Source organism: Echiichthys vipera (assembly GCF_963691815.1).
Source record: "Echiichthys vipera genome assembly, chromosome: 21".
Classification (NCBI taxonomy): domain Eukaryota; kingdom Metazoa; phylum Chordata; class Actinopteri; order Perciformes; family Trachinidae; genus Echiichthys; species Echiichthys vipera.
Window position 1 is genome coordinate 17,132,038 of NC_139846.1, and position 23,013 is coordinate 17,155,050.

General features: G+C 40.9%; 1 protein-coding gene across 1 annotated transcript in view; it reads right to left on the reverse strand.

Moving 5' to 3' along the window:
• Positions 1–23,013, reverse strand: part of ctnnd2a (catenin (cadherin-associated protein), delta 2a) — a gene marked incomplete at both ends in the record, with an annotated part of 219,090 nt that overhangs the window by 101,010 nt on the left and 95,067 nt on the right. Inside the window, 2 exons of the mRNA XM_083935772.1 lie at positions 6,621–6,987; positions 21,177–21,350. Of these exons, the coding sequence (XP_083791898.1) occupies positions 6,621–6,987; positions 21,177–21,350 (541 nt within the window). The remainder of the gene's footprint in view (positions 1–6,620; positions 6,988–21,176; positions 21,351–23,013) is intronic.

Here is a 23,013-nt window from a genome sequence, read left to right on the forward strand (position 1 = left end):
CGTATGGATGCCACATACACACGTACGTGCAAATACACTGAGAGTGCAAATACACTGAGGCGGTGGAGACACTGACCCCTGCCTTTGACACAGCCTTGGACACGCACACGCTTATTCACACACACACACACACACACACACACACACACACACACACACACACACACACACACACACACACACACACACACACACACACACACACACACACACACACACACACACACACACACACACACACACACACACACACACACACACAGACACACACACACACACACACACACACACACCTACAGAGTCACCACTGACCATTGCATGTCCATAAATAGAGCGATGTGTTGGGGCTGTGAGCCAATAAACAATGTCAGTAAATAGCAAGCAGTGACAATGGCATGTCACACCAGATCACCATCATATCAGGGTACTGTGAATGGCAATTTCATGTCAGCAACTCTACCGCACCATCTAGCACACAATGGAGACACAGGGGGTATTTCTTTTACCTTTACCCGTACAATGTTTTACATCTATTGCTGTGGTGATGTGGCTTTAACCCTTAGTTTCCCAACTACTGTATGGTTGGCTTGAAACCTAAATTATTTAAATGGGATTTTCATTTAAAAGTATCACCTCAATGCAAGATGTTAACTGGAAACAATCGTCATTCAATCATAACAAAAAATGTAGATTTAGATGATGTAAATGAGGGGAGTTTGATTGATCTTATCTTGAAGGGCTGTGTCTACGTTTCAGGCTGATCGAGTGTTTGATGAGATAAGTCAAGAACATCCCCACAGTTGAAACAATACTGCAATCTCGTTTTTGATCACAATGTTCCAGCAGAAAGGAAGGAAGAGAAAAAATTCATGCGGATGCTAATTTCTACAACACTGAATTCTCCTCACTTGCTGCTCCCTTCATGCTTTCCCCCCCTTTCTTCCAGGCTTCCTAACTTCCTTCTGTAAGCTTTGTAACAATAACCAATGGCCCCACCTCCTCTGTCCCTATTCCCATCCTCCCAGAGCTAAGGTTCATTTCTCTCTCTCCCTACTGTTCTTACTCACAAACCCCTACGTCTCACATCTTTGCCTTGCTTCTTTCTTTCTTCGATCCCTCAAGGTATGTCTCCCTTATTCCCTAAACAAACGCCTCTCTGTGCTTTCTTCCCTCACTTAAGATTATCCTGATCCCCTTTATTTATTCCTTCCCCTTCATTATTGGTTTTGGCTTCCCTTCTCACCCTCCCTACTTATATTGGTCTGTGCTTAACATTTTCTTCTTTGTCTCGCTCCCTACATTAAGGCTCAATTAAAGAAGGAAACTCAGTGGAGGCAAGGAGCTCTTGTCACAGAAGAAAACAAACAAATAAAACAATGACGGGTAACACTCATCTTCATTATTCTCCGTCTTTCTTCTCACTTCTGCTCATTCTTTCCTCTGTTCATCCACTTCTGTCATCCATCTACCACCCTCCATTTTTTTCTGTCAAACTTCCCTCCTCCCTTTATTCCCTACCCTCTTCATGTTCCTCCTTTCTTCCCTTCCTCTCTCCTCATCCGCTGTGCTCCCTTTAGCTTCATCTTGACCACTCCCTCCTCCCTCCCCTTATCTACATCGTCTCCCTCACCCCCCCCCCCTCCTCTCCTCTCTTCACTCCCATCCATTAGCAGTTATTGAGTTTTCTCTTTGTGTTGCTGTCCTCATCTCTGCTCTATTGCGCTCACTCTTCTGCAACTGTAATGGCCCCTAACTGTGTTACTTGCTGCCATGCACACACACACACACATGCACATGATTTTGCTGATAAATTCAAAAAAAAAAAAAAAGTCTTCTCACAAAACCTACATTGCACGCTTAGGCAGACATTAACACAGACACTGATATAACCTCTGCCCTCACACAGAGTGTTCCTTGTATCTAATTGCTGCTAACTCATTTAGCACTTCATGTAAGCTCAGCTAGGTCCAATTACAGCAAGAGAGAGAGTGAAGTTTGAGTAGGAGGCCATTTAACCTTATGGCAAAGACAGATGTAACACAGTTCCAATTCAATGATATTAAGAGTAGAGTAACAGATTTTATTTAAATCTATAAGAATTGAAATGGCATTTTCTATTATATTATATTTTAGTATAATTCAGAAATGGAATGAAGAGCATTACTTATTGCTGATATAACACCTTACTAAAGACTATGAACAGGCATAGTAAAGGAAGACAACAGCAACATAATGAAAGTAGATTTATATTTTACACTAATGAGAGCAACAGAAACATACCATTGCATTTTCTTTGAATATATTTACAATAATTACTTTGAGCTCCAAAAATGTGTCACCAGTGTAACATTTTAGTGGATATTTGTTGCAAAGTAAATACTGTTCAACTACAGTATATCTGTCTATAGCCGTAGTGTGAGTTATCCTAAACATACCATTCACTTTTTTAACATCTTTCATCAAGTCAGTTTAAAATGCCATAACTATTCATGAGGATTGCTTTCATTTTCGCTGTATTTAAAATGCCTGGATTGTGTGCGTGTGCGTGTGTGTGTGTGTTTGTGAAATAAGAAAATCAAAAAGTATTTGTGTTTGTACATATAAAGAATCTATCTTGTGTCCTGAAAAAGCCATGATGAGAAAAATGTTAGCAATAATAATAATCCACATGTGATTTATCCCGCCAGTCCCAGGGATCGTACCAGTGACCCTCCAGGTACAAGCTTGCTTCGACAACCTTTAGGCCACCACTGATATTGACATAATGAGGCATTCTAATTAAAGGCCGTATATATATATATAAGTATGACAAAATCATAAAAACTAAGCAGTACTCTCTTCTCTGAAACGTGAGGGGCGTGTCTGCTGGAAGGGCTGAAACCAGGCCCAATCAAGGGAGAGGTGCCGTCTCTCTCAACCGGTTGCCATGGACTTCATCTACATGATGTATTGCATTTTTGGGACTGAGATATAAAAATGAAATGCTGCTATGAAAGCCCATTCATTAGTACATTCTCTTTTCAGGTTTGATGCACTTTGTCTACCTGTGGTTTTAAAGGACTTGTTAATGGCTGGTCTAAATGAATAAAAGTAAATAACATGCCGAGTCTAAAGAATTTTCACACCACCAGAATCCAGCTAGTAAAGTCTGAATCTTAAAATAGTCATGAATAACTTTTGTAACTTTTAATTAAATAGGCTTTTATTGAACTCTGCAGGGGGCTTTCAGCACACAAAGGAGCTCTAGAAAATATTGGAACTGTGTACCAAATGGACGCATTTGTTTAAAGCGGTTGAGTCAGACTGGGTTTCAATCTTTTTATTGCCTGAAATAAACTGCAAAAGGAGGAACAATAAGTCGTCCGTCTGGTTCTGTGTACCCGCAGTATGCATGAATCTTTAAGCAGAAATGGAAACAAAGTGATCTCTTATGTGTACTTGTGCATATGAGAAAGTGTGTTAACGACTCCAGTGGGCCAATAACAAGCACTTTCTTGCAAGCCCAAGTAAAGATATTAGTTTGTGCATGTAAACTACATTTACAACCTAAACCAAATTCTACATTGTCTGCAGAACATCAATTAGAAAACTTAAGTTAATGTTAATTAGTACAGAAGCCCGAAAGGTTCATGCATTACATACATACTTATTTCCTCTGTTTTCCAGTGATAACGAGATGATACCTCTGTTTTCCCGTGATAACGAGATCTTTTTGGATCCGTTTTCTCGTGACAACGAGATCATTTCCCTCTGTTTTCCTGTGATACTAAGATAATTACTTTGAGAGATAATGAATGCAACTAGATAGACCTGAAATTTCCATCACACCTGACATGTCACGCCTCGTTAAGACTTCTCACATCTTGAAGAACACTATGGCAAACACTGACAGATGATTTCAGTTGGTTATTTACTTTTGTAAAATTCAACTGTAATCTGTATATTTATGTGCACATTGTAACTCCCTGTACTGGTATTTATGTTGTGGTAATATAATATTGTTGACAATGAAGTTTGTAATGTAATGAGGACATCAGGCTCACTCATGCCTCCGATAAATCTGATGCGAGTTTCTAAACGTCTTCTTAGATGCACACACTAATGTGAACATTATCTGTAATAGCGAGGCATAAAGCTATTTCAGCCTGTGTCAGGCCTCGATTGAAGAGATATGTGATGTGGTGATCGGTATTTTCCTGCTCCTCTGACATTGCTACACTGAATGATGGTTTCCGATTATCTCGTCATCACGAGAAAACGGAGATATAATGTCGTTATCACGAATAAAAAACAGAGGAAATAAAATGTATGAACTGTATGGCCCTTTAGGGATTCCGTAGATTAATAATGAAAGACATCAAAATTTGAGCCTACTGTGGATATAGTTGTTAGCTAGCCAGTATTTGTCAGTTCCAGTTAAACATAAATGGCAAAAGGTTGTGTTGATTTGCTTGCAAAACTTTGACAAGATAAATAACATATTAAAACATGTTTTGGCAAAGGATGTCTCTGTCTCAGATGGGTGTGATGTGAATGTTAGCTATAAAAATCTAAAAGCCCTACAGGTATATTACATCAATATTAGACTGCCACTGGGACTGTCAAATCTGTTTTGATGTACAAGAGGCAAATAAAGGGGTGGATAAAACAAAAATTGACGTTATAGTAAATGAAAAAGTATCTCCTTTAAAGTAAAATAGTGCAATTAACTTCAAGCAGATTAAGACTACATTTTTAAAAGCTGTCATATTGCACAGTTGTGGATGTCAGCAAACAACATATGATCTCCCCAGCTATATAGAAAGATATTTTCCCCCCACTATATTACCGCCATAATCTTCTTCTATCTGGTTTCATTTCCATAGCCAAAAATTGTGTGAACTCTCCTTCTTTTTTCACTATATATTGACATTATCATCTTCTTAAATCTGTTCTCATATCCTTAGCCAAACATCAATGTGTGCACTGTGTTTGTGTGTGTATGTGTGTGTGTGTGTGTGTGTGTGTGTGTGTGTGTGTGTGTGTGTGTGTGTATGCATGTGTAATATTGCAATCCAGGACTGTTCTTCATCTTGGTGACCTGTGCTCACTCTTGCTTATTTTCATCCCAGCGTCTCTTTGATAAACGTATTTCTACCTAGGGTTTGGTACTTGGTACTGGTAAAGATACACCTTAGAGAAAACAGAACATACAGTATATCACAGCTTTGCCTCCTGCTGAATTCAGAAAGAACCGCCAATACAAACATTCGAGTGCATTCAACAAACTGCAACAGAGTGAAAACAGAAAATACTTCAAAAACTTGATCTGAACATGACAATGGAAACAAAAGCGTTGCCTTTGTACAAAGAGAACAGGCAGAATTGTTTCCATGAGTCACTGTTCACTTCACACAGTCAATTACTGAACAACAGAAATAAACATTTTGGGATTTCAGTTTCATTTGCCCTAAACCTATACATTCTTTTTTCTTTTACTGAGAGGAAACATTAGAGATAATTTGTGTTTGTGTGAAACAAGAAGACTATTCTGAGCCAATCAGACTACATTAATATTAAACCAGCACAACTTCATTATCAGATACTTCATACAACCTCACAACCGAAGAATCCTGAGGACCACTGTTATTCCTCTGACTGTGCATGTCTTTTCCATTGTTTTAAATAATTCTCTCCCATCATCTCTCCCCTACCCTGTCTTCCATCTATTTCATTCTGTCCGTCTCGCTCACTCTCTCCCTCTCTCTGTCTACCTCTCCTGTGATTGACAGCTCTTGCTGAGACTTGGTCCCCGTCCCTCTCACGCTGTAATCAAAGGAATTATACATCAAGTGTCCTGTGAAATATAAATAAATTAAGTAGGGAGAGTGAGCTTTGCTTAATTGCGTAGACAAGAGGATGGAAGTGATCACAGCCCAGTAGGACTCTTATAAACACAGCAAGACATTAAGGGACTCGAAATGGAGCTACTAAAGCAACCGGTGTGTAACTGGAGTAACGCTGTATTTTATCAGTTGTTTTATCTTCATACAACCAGTATTCAGAGACATTAGTCAAGTATTATGATTGACATTAGCACCTAGTGGAAAATTAAAGAAGGACCTTCGTTTATTTTGGTGAGACCACTGCCTCAGGGTAAGATGCAGACAAAGAAAAGCAGATATCCCTTGTCAATAAAGTGCATCCTGGCTCAACACAATGTGACATCATCTGCCAAGACACTGAGTGGGCCAATCAAATATAAGCAAATGGAGTGTGTGTTTGCTGTTTGTATTTGTGTGTGTGATGACTGTATTGACCCACTTTGGAGAACGTGTTCATATCACAGACCACCAATTAGACAAAAATCTAGTATGTAATTGTTAAGATCAAGGTTAAGGTGAGGCTTTAGGGAATGAGTGTAAGTCAACAAAATGTCCTCACAAATATACAGTATTAATTTAAGTTTATGTGGTGTGTATTAACTTATTAATCCTCTAACACATGCAACACAACATATGGATCAACTTTGCCATTAAGCATCCTATGCTCCATGATCTTGCATACATTATGGTCCCATGAATACCACAAACACACTCTCATGCGTGCACACACACACACAAACACTCCTTTCCTCCTACCTGGGGTCTTTCTGGATAGAGTCGATGGAAGGTGAGCGCTGTAGGTTGCCTTCAGGGGGCAGGGCTGGTCCAGACTTGCTGTAGGGCGATTCCACCACGGAGGGGCAGTACTGCAGTGTGCGGTAGGGGTCCGCCACATAGGGGTCCGAGCCATACACGTCTCCGCCACCTCCGCTTGAGGTGTAGCCCGGCCCCACTGTGGCGTAGTTGTTGGTCCCGCCACGACTGTAGTTCCCTGTCCCCGTGCTGTGACTTGCTGTGCGCTGCAAAGGGGCGGAGTCGACACCAGGGGAGGAGGGAGCTATGGTGGGAAAGTAGGGACAGAGGACATAACTTAAGACATGGTCATGGACACGCTGGGTAAGTTCTACAGGGCAGAGATAAGAACAGAACGAGAGGAGGAGAACATGAAAGGAAAGGTGAGGGGAGGAGCGTAGGAGAGGAGAGGAATGGCGAGGAGAGGAGAGGAGAGGAGAGGAGAGGAGAGGAGAGGAGAGGAGAGGAGAGGAGAGGAGAGGAGAGGAGAAGAGAGAAACAGGTTGCCGGGAAAAGACAAATGTCCATACCATCCATACGGATGGATAAGTATTGGCCACATGCCCAGGATTAACAACAAGGACCAATGTTAGACAGAAGGAAGGATTGAAAAGAGAAAAAAAGAGACAACAGTTTGAGATCGTCTTAATGATTGCTGAAATCAATGTGTGTGACAAAAATGATGTGAAAACATTAAATAAAACATTGATACACGCATGTCCAAATTGTATCGATGACGTACTGTAGTGCAAAAACTATAGCATTTTACTGTATATTCTTTTTGAACACGTGCTTTTTTTCATAGCAATGCATAGAAATCATTACTACAGAGTTCAATCTAATTTTGAAAAGCAGATTGCTTTAAGTCACCAGTAATACTTGAGAGCAACAATTCTATTCCAATATGAAATGCAGGGGTCTAATAAAAAAAACATTTTAAACAACATCCTCCGCTGAGGGTTTGTAAACAATGTTCGCTTTGTCACTCAAATGACTCATTAGCCTGCAGTACTCTGCAATGAAAAACGGAAACTTTGCTCGTAAGCCCATTTGCAGGTAGCTAGAGGATTGCAGAAACTTTCCGCACAATGAGCGTCTGCCTGGTGAGCAATAAGGTCTAAAAAAAAACATAAAATAAAAAACTAACTAAAACACCGAGCTATCGCTTTTTAGAGTGAGATTGAAATTGAATGGGGATTCGCTCGTGGGATGTAAGCAGCCTGCAGGGGCACAGGAGCTGTCACCTTCCCTCCCCGCAGTGTTGGAGCGGCGGATCAGTGATATATCAAGGTGTTAATGTGAGTCTGGGGGCCTTATTTTTTCTGGTTGTAAAAACACTGGGACAGACGGTGTGGGGGGATCCATCTCATCTGTCATTAGAATCAAGGTATGTGTACACAGAAACACAGAGGCGAACACATGCAAAAACACCATAAATGTGTTCTTCAGAGAGTATGTGATAAATCACAGAGCCTTAAAATCAATATGTTTGACTGGGGCAATAACACAGACCAATGAGCCTCCTCTTACAATGGGAATTAGCCTTATGCACGCAAACTAAAACACACACACTCAACATATACACACATACACACATTAAATAAGCCCCTGCAAACATCAACACATGAACAAAGATGGGGGTTATGTGAGTGTGTGTGCTGAGGTGAGTGTCTCATTGTTGTGTGACTAACAAAGTTGCTCTTTAGCAACATCTTGAGCGGTGGTATTTACGTGACCTTCACAACCCTCTTATCGCTCTTTTACACGCCTCTCTCTCTTTCACTCTCACACACACGTGCACACACACACATCTGATCTGCCCCACCGATTTGGTACATGAGGCAAAGCTCTTATTTAAATTCTTCTAACCAAGTCTGGTAAACTCCATTAGTCGGCCCACCAGAGGCACAAGAAACCTTTTGGATGACGTAACCACATTAGCATATTATTTATTTCCTAACTAAAAAAAACAAAAAACAAAAAATCCTTTGCTAGCCAGATAGTGCAAAATTAAACTTTCAGACTCCGCCATGCAATGCCCACGAGGCTGAATACTGTGTGAGCTCTTCTACTGCCCCAAATTTGACAAAGAGCCAAAGAATTGGACAGGGAAAGAGAAACAGTAAGATAGCCTGGGAAAAACAGAGAAAAGGCTGAGAGATGAGGGTTGGAGCTGCAGTTTAGAAAAGAACCAAACCAGAGGGAAGAGGGAGAAAAGTACAGCGACAGTACAGCCGCGTAGAACGCGGGGGTAATGAAGCAGCGTTACTCCCATCAGAAGCAAACCAAGTCTTTTCTGCCCTCTTTCAGTGGTGTCTGTGGTGTCCCTGTCCTTCTGAACGTCTCATTAGTAGCCAAGGCTTAAGGCTAACACCACCAGTGTCAGTGCGCGCTCACCGAGACACTTGACACCCAGATAGGACGAGCTTCAGAGCCAAAGCCGGGGTGAGAGAGAACAGTGAATAGGAGAGAGAAGGAAAACACCAAAAAATGACCTGTCAAATTATTTTCATAGCCTGTGCTGTGACCACTGAATAGGGATGTCCTTGGGTACAAGTTGAAGAAGGAAAAGTAAATGGAAAAGACAGCATAAACAATAGAGAGAGATGGGACATAAATACAGAGAAATCCCCCCAAATATGTCCTGCCAAATTATTGTTTTAGCCCGTTCTCTTGTTTTCACATTCTCTTACTTTGTTTTCAGCTTCCCAACGCTTCTTTATGCTTCTTCACTCAATCTTTCTGTCTGCTCTCGCTTTCTTCTTCTCCTACCTTAAGTAAATGGAGTGCTGCTGAATTTTTCATTTGTTCTGGTAATGGTGTCTTCTGACTGATGACTTGACCTTTTGGGCCAATATTGCCTGGCAAAAATCAGCATGCGGTTGCCTGTTTATGCATGTTTGTCATGGTGTAATGGTGTATGTATTTCCTGTGTGTGTGTGTGTGTGTGTGTGTGTGTGTGTGTGTGTGTGTGTGTGTGTGTGTGTTTGTGTGTGTGTGTGTGTGTGGGAGCCAGGGTTTTAGACTTTTGAAGCAACTGCATTTTTTTGTCCAAGACATTGTGTTTGTTTGGATTGGAGTTGAAATTTATAATTACACTAGATCAAGTTTAGCATTAAATTTAAAGGCCCCTTCTTATGCTTAGTTTAAGGTTCACACATAAACAAACACACACATATATATGGTAAATGGACTTGTACTTATACAGCACCTTTCTAGTCATCTGACTACTCAAGGTGCTTCACAGTGTTTGTCACATTCACCCATTCACACAGACATTCACACGGATGGCAGTGGACATCTACATACCATCTAATCTGATCTAACCATTCACACCACATTTACACACCCATGCGCAGCACAGGGAGCAATTTGGGGTTCAGTGTCTTGCCCAAGGACACTTCGACATGTGGACCGGGGGGAGATGGGGATCGAACCACCAATCTCTCGAACAGAGGACGACCCACTCTTCCACCAAGCCACAGCCACCCACGGCTGGTTTTATATTTAGTTTATCCATACCGACTGTCACCTGTATTCACCCTTTGTCTGAAACCCTCTGTTTTGCCACCTATCTCTTTAAGACCCTGTCCTAAAAAGCTAGAATGATCTGATTGGTCAGCATTTTTAAGGCACTTCTTTTGAATATAGGCTGTGAACATGTTTCAATGGAATAGATATATAGATATATTTTGATACATTTACAGTATTTATTAAGCATTATAATGAAACAAGACACAGGAAGCTCACTTTTTTTTTTTACAATATTGGATCTTCAAAAGTTAAGGTTTAGGTTTGTGGTTACGGAATAAACATAGAAATGGAGGTAAAAGGTGCATTCTCTATAGTAAGACAAATGTGTGTATGAGCATGACAGGGTGTGTCTTTCTTTAATTAAAAGACCAGCACAAGGCAAACTTGCTGTGCTGTTTCATGAAATATTAAACAAATCATGAAATATGCCGTGTGGATACAAACACGCACAGATATACACACACACACACACACACACATGCATGCACTCCACTATCACCTCTCACCTAACGCTCTGGCGGCGTGAAATTGCCTTGGAGAGGAAATAAAAGGGCAGGTGTGTCTTTGTATTCCCTTGCTTCGACTTGGGGTAAACAAATCACGCTTGTGCTCCTGCTGGCAGACTAGCGACAGGAGGGGGAAACTCTATTAGTCATTTGACACAGTGAAACCTCTGCAATTAGCCAGCCGACCGAGGGACTGGCTAGCTAAGAGCAGGACTGACTTTTCTTCGGTCTGCGGAGACGAGGGGGGCCCTCACTGAATGAACAAGAGATGGAGGAAAACAACAGGGAGGGAGGGATAGATGGGGGGAATACTAGAGAAGGATCAAACCAATCCTCTGAGATTTCCATGTCCATCCACCCTTCTCGTTTTTTCATCTCTGCCTTCATTGCTTTCAACCCTACTCTGTCTCTGTCACTCTTTTTCTCCATCACTCCCTTGCCCTTTTTATTCTTTCTCTACCCCTCTACATATGTCCCTCTCTGTCCATACTTCCATCCATCTTTTTTTTCCTCACCCAGCTTTCCAATCCGTCACCCTCTAGTTCATACCCTTTTGGCTTCCATGTTTTTTGTCTGTCATCCTCTCTCCATCATCCATTCATTTCATGTTTTTCTCCCCCTTTCTTCCCTAACACCCCTGTGTCTTTCTTGCTCTCTCCCGCTATTGTGGTTGTAGTAGACTATGTGATCAGAGCTGAGGACATGTCCTTTCTCTCGACACGCTTCAGCGCTCAGCACGATTACACAAAACCCCTCAGTACAGTCTCTATCTCTCACATGCACACACTCGCACAGACACGCGCGAGCACACAAACACAGATTTCTATATATGCAAGTGATTGACACAGACTAAACATGCGTGCCTGTTACACATCTTTTTCTAATGCTTTAAGGTCAGACAACAGCATTCAAACACAACCTTGCCTACAGTAGCAATGGATGAGGCAAATATGCACGCGCATGCACGCACACATGCACGCACGCATGCAAACACACACACACACACACACACACACACACACACACACAGACACACACACACACACACACACACACACAGCTTGAATGTTGAGGAGAGTGAGGATTAGTTTCTTCCTCTGTTTATCCCTGGGAGAGCCTCCTGGCCAACACACAGCTCTTGATGTTCCTGAGCTGGAAGAACTGGAGGACACACATGCACACAGCGACACACACACACACACTTTAAGCATCAAGTATACAGTGTTTTACAATGTGGGAGCTGTAGGACACTTGTCTCTGTGAGTCAAGGTGCCATGTCTCTTTTCGAGCATGCCACTTAGACACAGCAGGGCTCCAGGCCAGCGGTTGCCGCTAAAGGTTCATGCTGCAGAAGGACAATAGTGAATGTCATAAAAAAAGATGACTTTCTTTTCTTTCCAACTTTAAGGCACTCCATTTATATAAGGCATACAGCCACTATATATCACCCACTCACGTATGTATTTTTAACACAGAGGTTGGCAGGTCGGCCTTGTAGAGAGTGTCTAACTTACTGTAAAATGCTTCTTTCAAACACTGCCATAATAAAAAGTGTCAGCTAAATGAATGTAATGTAAAGTTTGATCTCTCCCTACCGAATGGAGCATCGGAGATCACCCGAAATCTACAGGATGATGTGAAATTTGTCATTTTGAGTCATATTGCGTCATGTTACATCATCATGCCCTGCCAAAATCAGTTGAATGACACATTTCAGATCATCCCGCAGATTCTGACAAATCTCAGATGCTCCGTTCCGGAGGGACGTCCGCCATAGGGACAGGCCAAACATTGACCTGGATTAAAATGGGTAAAGCACCTTTTTAAGTATAGACACCAAAACTACCCTTATGTGATCTATGTGGATTTTGGCAACCTTTTCACCTGCTTTCCGACTTTGCTCCAGACTTAATCTCTAGGGTAATAAATACGTGCATTACATAGAAATTACAGTGCATTACTGTTGGTAATGTACGGACAGAGAATGAGGTCAGCCTGAATATAAGTTTAAGTTTAATTCAGTCAAACAGTGTGTTGACAATGAAACGATTTATGAGAGAGGAGGCTAAAAGGATATTGAAGGATATTTACTGTATATGTATTTATGGTATGATAAGGAACAGCCAGGAGACAGAGCGCAACCACAGACCTAATAAGCAATGTATACAATGATGAACTGTGAATCAATCGATGCACAAAACATATTTTAAAATTCAAATATGAACGTTTCACTTCATTTGATAAAGACAATCAATGCTTCTTTTGTGCTGACTGAAATGTATCTGTGTGATCTCTGAGGACAAAAACAAACGAATGTTTCTTTCTACAGTTATGAATCCATTACTGCTGATTAAAAACAGACAATATGCTAATCATGTAAACTGAGAAAGCATGGGAGACAAGTAGAATGTGTTTATGTGTGTGCATTTCTCCGTGAGTGCGTTTGTAAGAGGGTGGCGCTGGGTGACTAACACCAACTTCACTTCAACCTACATTTAGGAAGTGCCATATGTTTTCACAAGGGAAATAATTTGTGCTGATCTGTAGAGTGAGTCGAATGCTGTGAGATGGTAATTAAAGCTTTTTGAGGCTCCAGCAAAAACTCACTGTAAATACTGTATAACTGAAAGCCACAATGTAAGTCACCTGAATTCAACTTACTACTTCAAAATAGTTAGAAACTGACTACAGCAGAAAAAAGATCACCTGCATATGCAGAGAAATATATTGACTTTCACTTTTCTTTGTCCTGTTTACTTTAGTTTAACATCAATTTGAACCTCGAGGAAATCAACATTAGACATTGTCCTTCTATATTGAGCAGGCTGCAGTATGACGGTCATAAACTGGACATTTAACCAGCATGGCCGTTAACACTGTGGAGTAAACATTTATGAGTCAGTGCAACATCACAACAGTCTTTATTGGTGTCTAAAAGACAGCAGGTTCATTAAATGATCAGCAGGATCAGGGGCCAAGCTGAAATTGATCCTGGCCAAACAAACATGGCAACAGACAGAGCCCGGTGAGTGACCAACTAAAGTGACTTGAGAGATGATTCCACTAAACAGTCTAACAATGCAGGCACTAATTGATAAAGAACTGGTAAGGGAGTGAGTGATTTGGGTTTATTGAGACTGGTCAATTTCCAATGCCATGTCAATAATCCGCTCACAAAAACTGGTGCAGTTATTCCTATAAGTAAGGGGAACCTACTGTACTTGTAGGAAATTATCACAATTACTGTATGCAGTACTGTCATACTGTACAGTGATATCATGCATTTTTATTTTATCACACCGTATCAAAAAGTATGTCTTGTGGCATGTAACTAAAATGGGGTCTTTGTATATGCACATGCATGTATAAATCTTTAAATGACCATCAACTACTTATGTCTACAAAAATACACACACACACACACACACACAAACACAAACCGCAAGCAACTATAATTAGTTTTATAAACCACATTTGGATGCCGGAGGACATGTGCCAGATGAAAGCGAGCCTTTTCCTTTCTCTTCTTTCATTCCAAGGATCTGTCACTAAAGGTGCCCTGAACTTTTCCCGCCTCCTTGTCAGAAGACGCTTGGTAACTGCTCCCTCTCTCCAGTCTTCTTCGTCTTTACCCTCCTCACTTGGGTTTGTTTTCTCGCTCTCATCTCTCTCCTCCATCACTCTTTCTGTTTTGTCCCCCCTCATTAGGATGTCGGATCTCATTACAGAAGGAACACAGCAGATTTAAAGGGGAAAACAGATTGGTTTAATGGTTTGATGCAAAGCTTTCCTCATATTTCTTTTTCTCTTTTTACTGTGCACGTGTACTGTATGTGTGCGCAGCCACACTGGCGTAAGAGGCTGGTGCTAAAGAGTTGCAACTTCAGCCAAAAAGCAATCCTGTTTGCTTTTGTGAAACACACACACGCACAAACACACGCGCACACACACACACACACACACACACACACACACACACACACACACACACACACACACACACACACACACACACAAGCACACCTGTGTGCTTATGTGAGTTGATCTCTTGTCCTGGGAACTGCATGGATTTAATTATGGGAACCTAATGTTGAGGAGAGTGTTTTTTGTGATTCTTACAAAACCACAATCTCTATGGCATTTATCCAAACGTGGACAGGAAAAAAACTATATGACAAAAAAAAAATCATTATTCATCTGCAAAATACAGGGGCCATCCTCATTTAGGAGAGGTGTAGGAAGAACCAGGCTCATCTCATTGAATTTAATTTACATAAATTTAGTTTGCATTTGGCTTCTTCAAAATGCATAGTATCTAAATGTGTGAAGAACTCACCTGCAGCAACTCTCAATTACATCTTTTTCATAGACACCCAATAATGGTCGACTCAAAGTTAAGTTTTGAATATCCAAGATGAGGCTTGGTTCTGTGCAATTTGCAGGTGATCAACACTTGAAACAAAACTGAAGGTCTGAAGTGGTGTTTCTGAAAATATGATGTAAAATGCATATAAAATATGACACAAAATACAAATTCCAAATGGTTCCCATATGGCTCTGCATCATTTAGTTATCTGGTTTGGTTAATGGCAGAGAAAACATAACCTTGTTTTTCCGTGGCTTAGTGATTAATGGTTGTAAAATAATTTGTGTCTGTCTCCTTCAAAGATACTGAAGGAAACAATGTTAAACTACATAACACCCCTTATCAACGGCAATAGCTCAACCTGGCTACTAGATGGCCCTAACAAATAGCCGTAGCGGTGAATCTACTCATTCTCACTGTTGCCACCTGAGCTACGAGCAGGTCTGGTGATTAGCCATTAAAGAGAAAAAGTGCCACATCCATTCAGGGCTGATGTTATTCCCAGTGGTCATACCCATTAATAAAGGGTGAGATAGCTTTCATGAAATAAGGAGAGAAAGTACAAAGGGAAAAAGGAAGACCAAAGGCAGGAGGGGAAGGAGAAAAATGGACAAAACAAGGAAAGGGAGGGAAGGTCAGATGAAAGGATGAAGGAAGAAGGGAGAACAGGACAACATTTATACTTTTTTTTTTCAAGGAATGTTAATAAAAACATTTTAAAAAATGTTCTTTATTTTATATACTATATATACAGACACATTGGGTGTCCACATTGCATTTCATTTGTACTGAGAGAGCATAGAGAAAAAGTGTTGCACCCAGCGTTTTTTCACAGTGCTCTGCCTTTTATGCGTTTTTATTAGTTTTTCTTTATAATGTGTACTTCTGGATAAAAAGATCTCTTTTCAGAACTTTTAAGAAAAGAGCTGGTGTCACTCTTGCTCCTTTTCAAGCAAGACCCATCTGCGGGACAGTGAATGTTGTTGATGAATTTTGTTTTATCACCGTATGCATTGTTAACTTGTTGATAGCTGTGTAGTCAATACCCTGTTAACGTAGCGTTAACTTAGCTGCCAAAGGCTTGGAAGCGCTGGGATGAAGCGCTCCCCAGCGCCATGCCAGTGTTTTTCTCTGGCAATAAAACACAGGCTCAGACTCAGTCTGGCCCTGGCTTTTGTACATGAGGGAAAACAGAACCAACTGTACTATTAGTATGCCTGTATTCTTAATGCATTTGATCATAAATTCATTTAATTGGATGCAAGTCTGAAGAACAGTGCAGCAACCTAGGCTACTGTAAGTACGTGTACCCTATATACTGCCTAATAGTTCATAAGAATTGATCAAATTGTATTAGTCATTAGAGAGCAATGACATATTACATGTGAACTTTGCCCAGCATTATTGAAACATATCAGATTCAAACTCTGCTCAAACATCATGTCAGCTGGCAGGCATACATGGAGGGAGAGGTGAAACATGGAAGAAAATGAAGACACTCATAAGTGAGAGTTAGGAGTTAGGCCCCCTGCATTTTCATCTTTCTTTACTATACTTTATTTGTCTTGTGGGGTGTTTTCATGTTGAGAGATGGTTGGGGTGTGTGGTTAGGCCGTGTGTGATAAAAGATGTCACTGTCAGAGCATCTGGCAGTTAACAAGGTGGGCGTGAAGGCTGCACGCAGACGCTGTCTTTTGAGGATACTGGTCAGACCGCACCGCAGTTACACCGTTCCAGCCCATGGACACCTGCACTATTGTTTCGAGCATCCAAGCAACAACAGCCTAAACTAAGCTGAACTAAAATGAGAGCTCGCCACTCACAAGAGTCGACACTAGTGCTGGCGGGGCTGCATTGTAGAGACAAGCTAACTGCTAATCCAGCAATGGGCCTGCTAATTGGTAAGCTAACCTGCCTCAACCGTCTCTCAGGTGTTTGAAAGCAGCCCTTATGTGTGTTTGCACAATTTCAACTTCTTCAGCTCACTGCAGGTTAGAACTAGTGATAAGAGCCATAGCCTTAAACCCCAAAACTGAACTAGTTTGTAACAGTCATGCACCACCACATATTAGAGCTACCAGTTACATCAACTGCTACATAAAATAAAACAGTTTATCCACAAAAGATTTATTTTTCAATCAATTTGATTAAACATAAGACAATTCCATGACTTTCCAAAACTTGACTGACTGATTTTATTAAATCCATAATATTTCCAGGCTTTGGTTTTGAAATCTAAAAAATGTCTAGGTTTTCCATGACGGGAAGGAGGGATTAAAATGAGTTAAAACATTTTACTGTCCTAATAATGATAACGATAAACATTTAAATGATAATAATTAAAAAAAAAAAAAAAAAGAAGCAAGAGAGAGAAGGAGAGAGATGTCATTGGAGAAAGCGAGACTGAGAAACAGGGAGACTAAAATAAAACACAGGAAAGCAAAGACAATAACTCTAGGGCTGATTTCAAAAACACACAATGTCTTTTTTGGAAAAAAAAATAAACAAATGTGTAAACCATATCCTGAGGCTTTTTTTTCTTGCTGGCTGTGATTCTTCTTTGTATCAGGATGATGTGTGTGTGTGTGTGTGTGTGTGTGTGTGTGTGTGTGTGTGTGTGTGTGTGTGTGTGTGTGTGTGTGTGTGTGTGTGTGTGCTAGAGACAGAGACGCTGTGACCATGCAGGCATAATCGCATGAAATAGGCCACGTTAACCTGCAGTCCTCTGGGGCACTGGCCTGGTTTAATCTAGGAATGAAACACGTGTACGTCACTGCCTACACAAATACATAGTGCAAAAACACACAAATACATACTAATACTTGCAAAATAATATCGTGCTGCTTATGGATGTGTGTTTGCACTGGGTAGACAGTGAGGCAGCAGTCAGTAAGAATAAGTGAAGAAGGGTGTGTGCATGTGTGAGGTTTGACCAGCAAGAGACATACACACAGTCATACAAGTGTAGCAGATGTTTACTGAAGAAAGAAACTTATTTTTAGATTTCCGTCAGTTGTATTTAGCTGCAGTGACAATGCTGTTAATCTAACGACTATAATGAAGGTAGAAGATAACTGAGCTGAAATTAGTAAATGAAAACTTTGCAGACAGACAGGTTAACCAATTGATAGGTGCTCTAAAATGGGCCTGACATAAACAAGCCTATCAAACTGCTGTCCAGTCAGCTGCAAGAAAACGGCAGCAGCCTTTCTAAGACCCCAGGTCTGTTGGAGCTCCTCAAAATGAAGGAGATCCAGTTCAATCGCTAAAAAAACAAAAAAAAAACAGTTGCAGGTCATTGTGTATTGAGGGTAGCTGACTCATGTTGAAGAAAGTGTGGATCAATGTGCACAACTTTGATGAAAACCAGAAATTTTGTTACTATAAACAATTCAATATGGAGTACAGCCTTAACCGGACAATGTGTCCGTAGCCCCTTTCACACATGCACTGCAATCCTGATATTATCTAGATAGTACCTGACGGGGGTGTTTGAGAGAACACAAATCAGTTGGACTAGACATCCAACAGAATTTACCCTCCTTAGCACAAAGTCTGCGTAATGTCCAAGTGAATACATGTGTTTCTGTTATGCACACGCCCAAACTGGAAGAAAACAAACCTCAGAGGGTGAAAAAGAAGGGTGGTTTACACAAAGACAGCAACAAAAATGTCCAACTGGAGAGAAAACGATATTCAGGAACTTGTGTCGATAAGCGCCTATGCCAAAACTGTCAGATGAATACAAGGCAAGTGGCTCGGTTGTTTATGAAGAAATTACAAACTGGCTCAGATATCGGGTACAATCCATGTCACTCCTCCCTCCTTCACGCTCTACTCAGGCGCCAGGTGTGAAGGTGTAACTGTGTGAATGTGATCAGGGTGTTCCTGAAAAAGAGAGCATTGTTCTTAGTGTTCTCCCTCTGAATAACTAACTGCTGTGTGTGTGAAAGAGAAACTTCGGCGACTTGATTCTCTAGACATTGTCCGGAGTTCATATGTGAGAACGCCTTGCTTTAGTCGCTTTTTCTTTGTTTCCTGTTTGCTCCCTATTTCTCTCCACCTGTCTCTCTGTCTTCATCTAGGTCAGGAAACAGCCACTATAGAAACCAGTGAATGTATAATTATAGTCACTTAAATGGCTTTAGTTGTATCATGCAGCTCCTCTTTACAGTTAAGTGTCCAGTTAAGTAATTTGGCGACCCACGCTCTCAATGAATACTGTGAGCTTCATTTGACTGCAAGTGCTTTGTTTAAATTGGCCTTGAATAAGCCTCACACTGTCTATCATATATAGACCTACTGACTCCAGCTATGCAAATTTTGGAATGAAATACGCGCACAAGCGTCTCCATTCTTTTCCAATCGCAGGAATGACTTATAGCATTAATTACATTGATCCATGCCAGTTTAATGAACCAATAATGTGAGCCTGCAGTTGCCAAGAAAAGGCACTATGACATAATTAATGACTTACCGCTCACCATGTCAGCACAGTCCTTATCAGTTCCATCATGTGCTATCACTCTGTGCGTTATCCTTATTAGACAACTGCACAGACTATTAACATGACTTTTAAAGCATGCTGCGCTAAGGCCAAGCCCAATGACTTCAAAGTGCGGTTCGTCTTTGGTGTGTTGATTTACCACTGTAGTTGCATGGTACAGTAGGGAGATAAATTGTTTAAGGGGCGAAAAGATAATCATGCTGCAATACTCTAGATGGAGAATTTAGCTCAAACAACATGAGGTAATCTATAAAAATACTGCCTCATAGAAGAAGCGTATTGTAAATCTCAAGCACTGCAATTAAATATACACGGTCTAATCCACAGTCTATTGATTTTTGTAGCTGAAGTGGGCCTACGAATTTCCTTAGTGAGTTTTCTTATACCCATCTATTAAAATTACAAATACAAGGCACAAATTATAGATAACACTGGATCCTTTGTACACTTCTGAAGATCACATATTTAATAAATCCTTGCTTGAAAAGGCAATCCGATCTGAAACCACTGTTCAGAATCTCACCGTCAATAATCAAAGCAACATCCTAGAGCAAACCCAATGACCCCCTAACTCTGAAATGTGCTTCAAAAGCTGCACTCTGTAGTTCAAAAGTCAACTCTTGCTCCTTTCAAGTGAGGCAAACTGATCAACTCAAATGCTGGTCTAGAGTGGCATATTTACTGCTATGATTCTGACCCAAATGCTAATGATAGCTATTAAGGCTAGGCCTGTTAATGGCATCGAGGGAGCTGTGAACGTGGCGTGACCGACTTGGGTGTTTTCATGTGGGTACGATACGGTAATGGGATTAACATGGCGTTCCTAAACCCACATTGAGATAAGCTCAATGAGGCCCTATTAAAAATACATTGCTGGCAACAATGGAGTTACGGAGGGAGCGGGTGAGAATGAGTGTGTCTGACTGTGTGACTTTGATAGAAAATGTGCCCAACTGTGCTTCATTCCCAACTGGGAAATAAAATAACACAGAACAAAAGGGTTGGTAATGGCCTTTTCTATATTCCTTATTTTTACTTTCCATTATGTATTGTCTCCATCTATATTTGTCGCTGGGTTGGGTGCAGATGTTGAATATGTGTGGGACTAACTACACAGCATTACGTAGAAGCATTACCCAAAACAGGAAAAGGGTCTATATCATGTCAGTCACCCGATGAGTCATCTATAGATATAATGTATCTGACATTTGGTAAGTCAGCATCAATTAGGCAAATGTGTGCTGTGTGACTGATTGACAAAATGATGTAAACTGAAGTGAATTTAGCTTCCTATGAGCACAGCTTTTGCCTCCTCATACAAGTTAAACTCAGCTTCATTATTATGTTTGCAGATTCACGCCACATCTTGTCCATAATTTATCGTTTTTGTTGTCTGGAAGGGGTCTTTGCCACAGCTGATGCCTCAAATATTCAAGGATACAAGAGTATTCAAAAAAAATTTCAACTTTAAGATACTGAGAAGTTGTAGGCTACATTTTAGGTTTAAAACTATTAAAACACACACAGCATATGAAGTGAATACAAAAATAATAATAGAAAAACCTGCAAAACTGTAACTGACTTTTCAAAATCAGGTAGGGCCTTACCGGTGCTGTTGCGATAAGGGCCTGTATCTGGCCCCTGGCTCTGGCTAAGGCTTCTCATGGGGCCCTTGTTGTGGTAGACACGTTCTTCATAGATGGGATCTATGTGGTGCTCGGGGGACCCCAAGGGCCGAAGGGGCTCCTGACTGTGCTGACTACTGTAGGAGCCACGAGAGCCTGGAGAAAATTGAGAGGAAGGAAAAGTGTAAGTAAGATAGGGAGAGAGGATGCAAGAGTGAGGACAAAACAAGAGAGAAATGCAAGATGAGGTACAGTACAGGAGGTACGGAACTTTGGTACAGAGGGATTGAATGGATGGATTTTAAGGAGGTATGGAAAAATGAAAGAAAGAAATAGATGAGGAGAAGATTTATTGTTAGTGGGTGAAAAAAATAGACAGAGGATGTGAGAGAAAGAGGTTAAAGATATAAATATGGATAAATGAATGTGGCAAAAGATGGGTGAGTACATAAGAGAGATGAGAAAGGAAGGAACAGGTGTGGACATGATGGGTGGAAGATGAGAGAGAAGGAAATGAGAGGAAATAGCACTTGACTCAACACTGTTTTTAGACCTGTCCATTTTCTGACAGATAAAGGTTATGGTGTGTGTTTTTGTGGTATGGAAAATGGTTAGAGAGAGTTCGAGATGCACAAAATCAGGAGTGGTGAAAAGAAATGACAGAAAAATGAAGATAGACATGCAGTGACACATGGGCTAGGAAGAAATATGCAGATATAGAGAGAGGCAGAGAAAAAAAGAGCGAGAGAGAGCGGGAAGCCTCTGTACAGTTTTTTTTATTATTTAATTTATTTTAATCTCCATGGAACACATTGCCGGTCATCAGCTCTAAAATAATGAGAGAGAGTAGTGTCCCCCTTCTTGCTCCGTGTTTGGCAGGAATCCCAAAGACACAGGGCAAAGAAGACATCGACAGCAGTCATCTGTTCATTCCACAGCAAGAACAAATGCTAGGCCTCCCTCTGAAAACACAGAGCTAAATTAAAATTAGGGAAAAGTAGAAAAGAATGGGACTGGGGTGAAATGAAGACGAGTCAGCAGGGCTTGGGCGACATGGCATAGATAAAGTGAAAAGACGCACACATACTCATATATACACACAGGCTTGGAAAGCTGCGAGTGACCGAGGGAAAGAGAGATGGTCTGGTGGAGCTAATGTAGTATTATATCGCATTAGCTCTCAATCTATGGCAAGTCACGTGTCAAATAGTTTCCAGCATAAGAAGAGGAATGAGTGCAATGCTTCAAGACTGATTCAGACCTCGGTGTGTATCCACCATCAACTTAACACAACTGAAACCCTTCAGATAATATAAGAAATCAATGCACTGAGGCACTCATCTCAGTAGGATCAAGTCCATACAGCAGCATGTACTGTAGCCATGTTGTAGTTTTTGTCATCATTTAGGATCATTGTATATTTTCTAAATATAAATCGGAATGAATGAATACAGAAATAAACAGCAGGAGTCAGTTATCTTAAACCAGGATGGTGCATGCACACTGGGGAAGGAACAAGTGACTGAAGGCTCAATAGCTGGTGCATTATAATAGAACAAGGGGGTGATGATTAATTTCACTGAGGCATCCACAGTTGGCATTGGGTCAGAAAATATTTTATACGAAAATAAAGAACCCAGAACGTTCTAGGCCACCTGGGCGGAAATCATCCCCTTATTTCTCGTGCCATCTGCTGTTACCCTTCAACATCTCAGCTCCAGTTACGTTGCTCATGCGTTATACCTCATAGCCTCCATGGGTTCAGAGACCGTGTCCCAGCCTTCATTCAATAGCCTTGTACCATGGTAAATGATAGGAG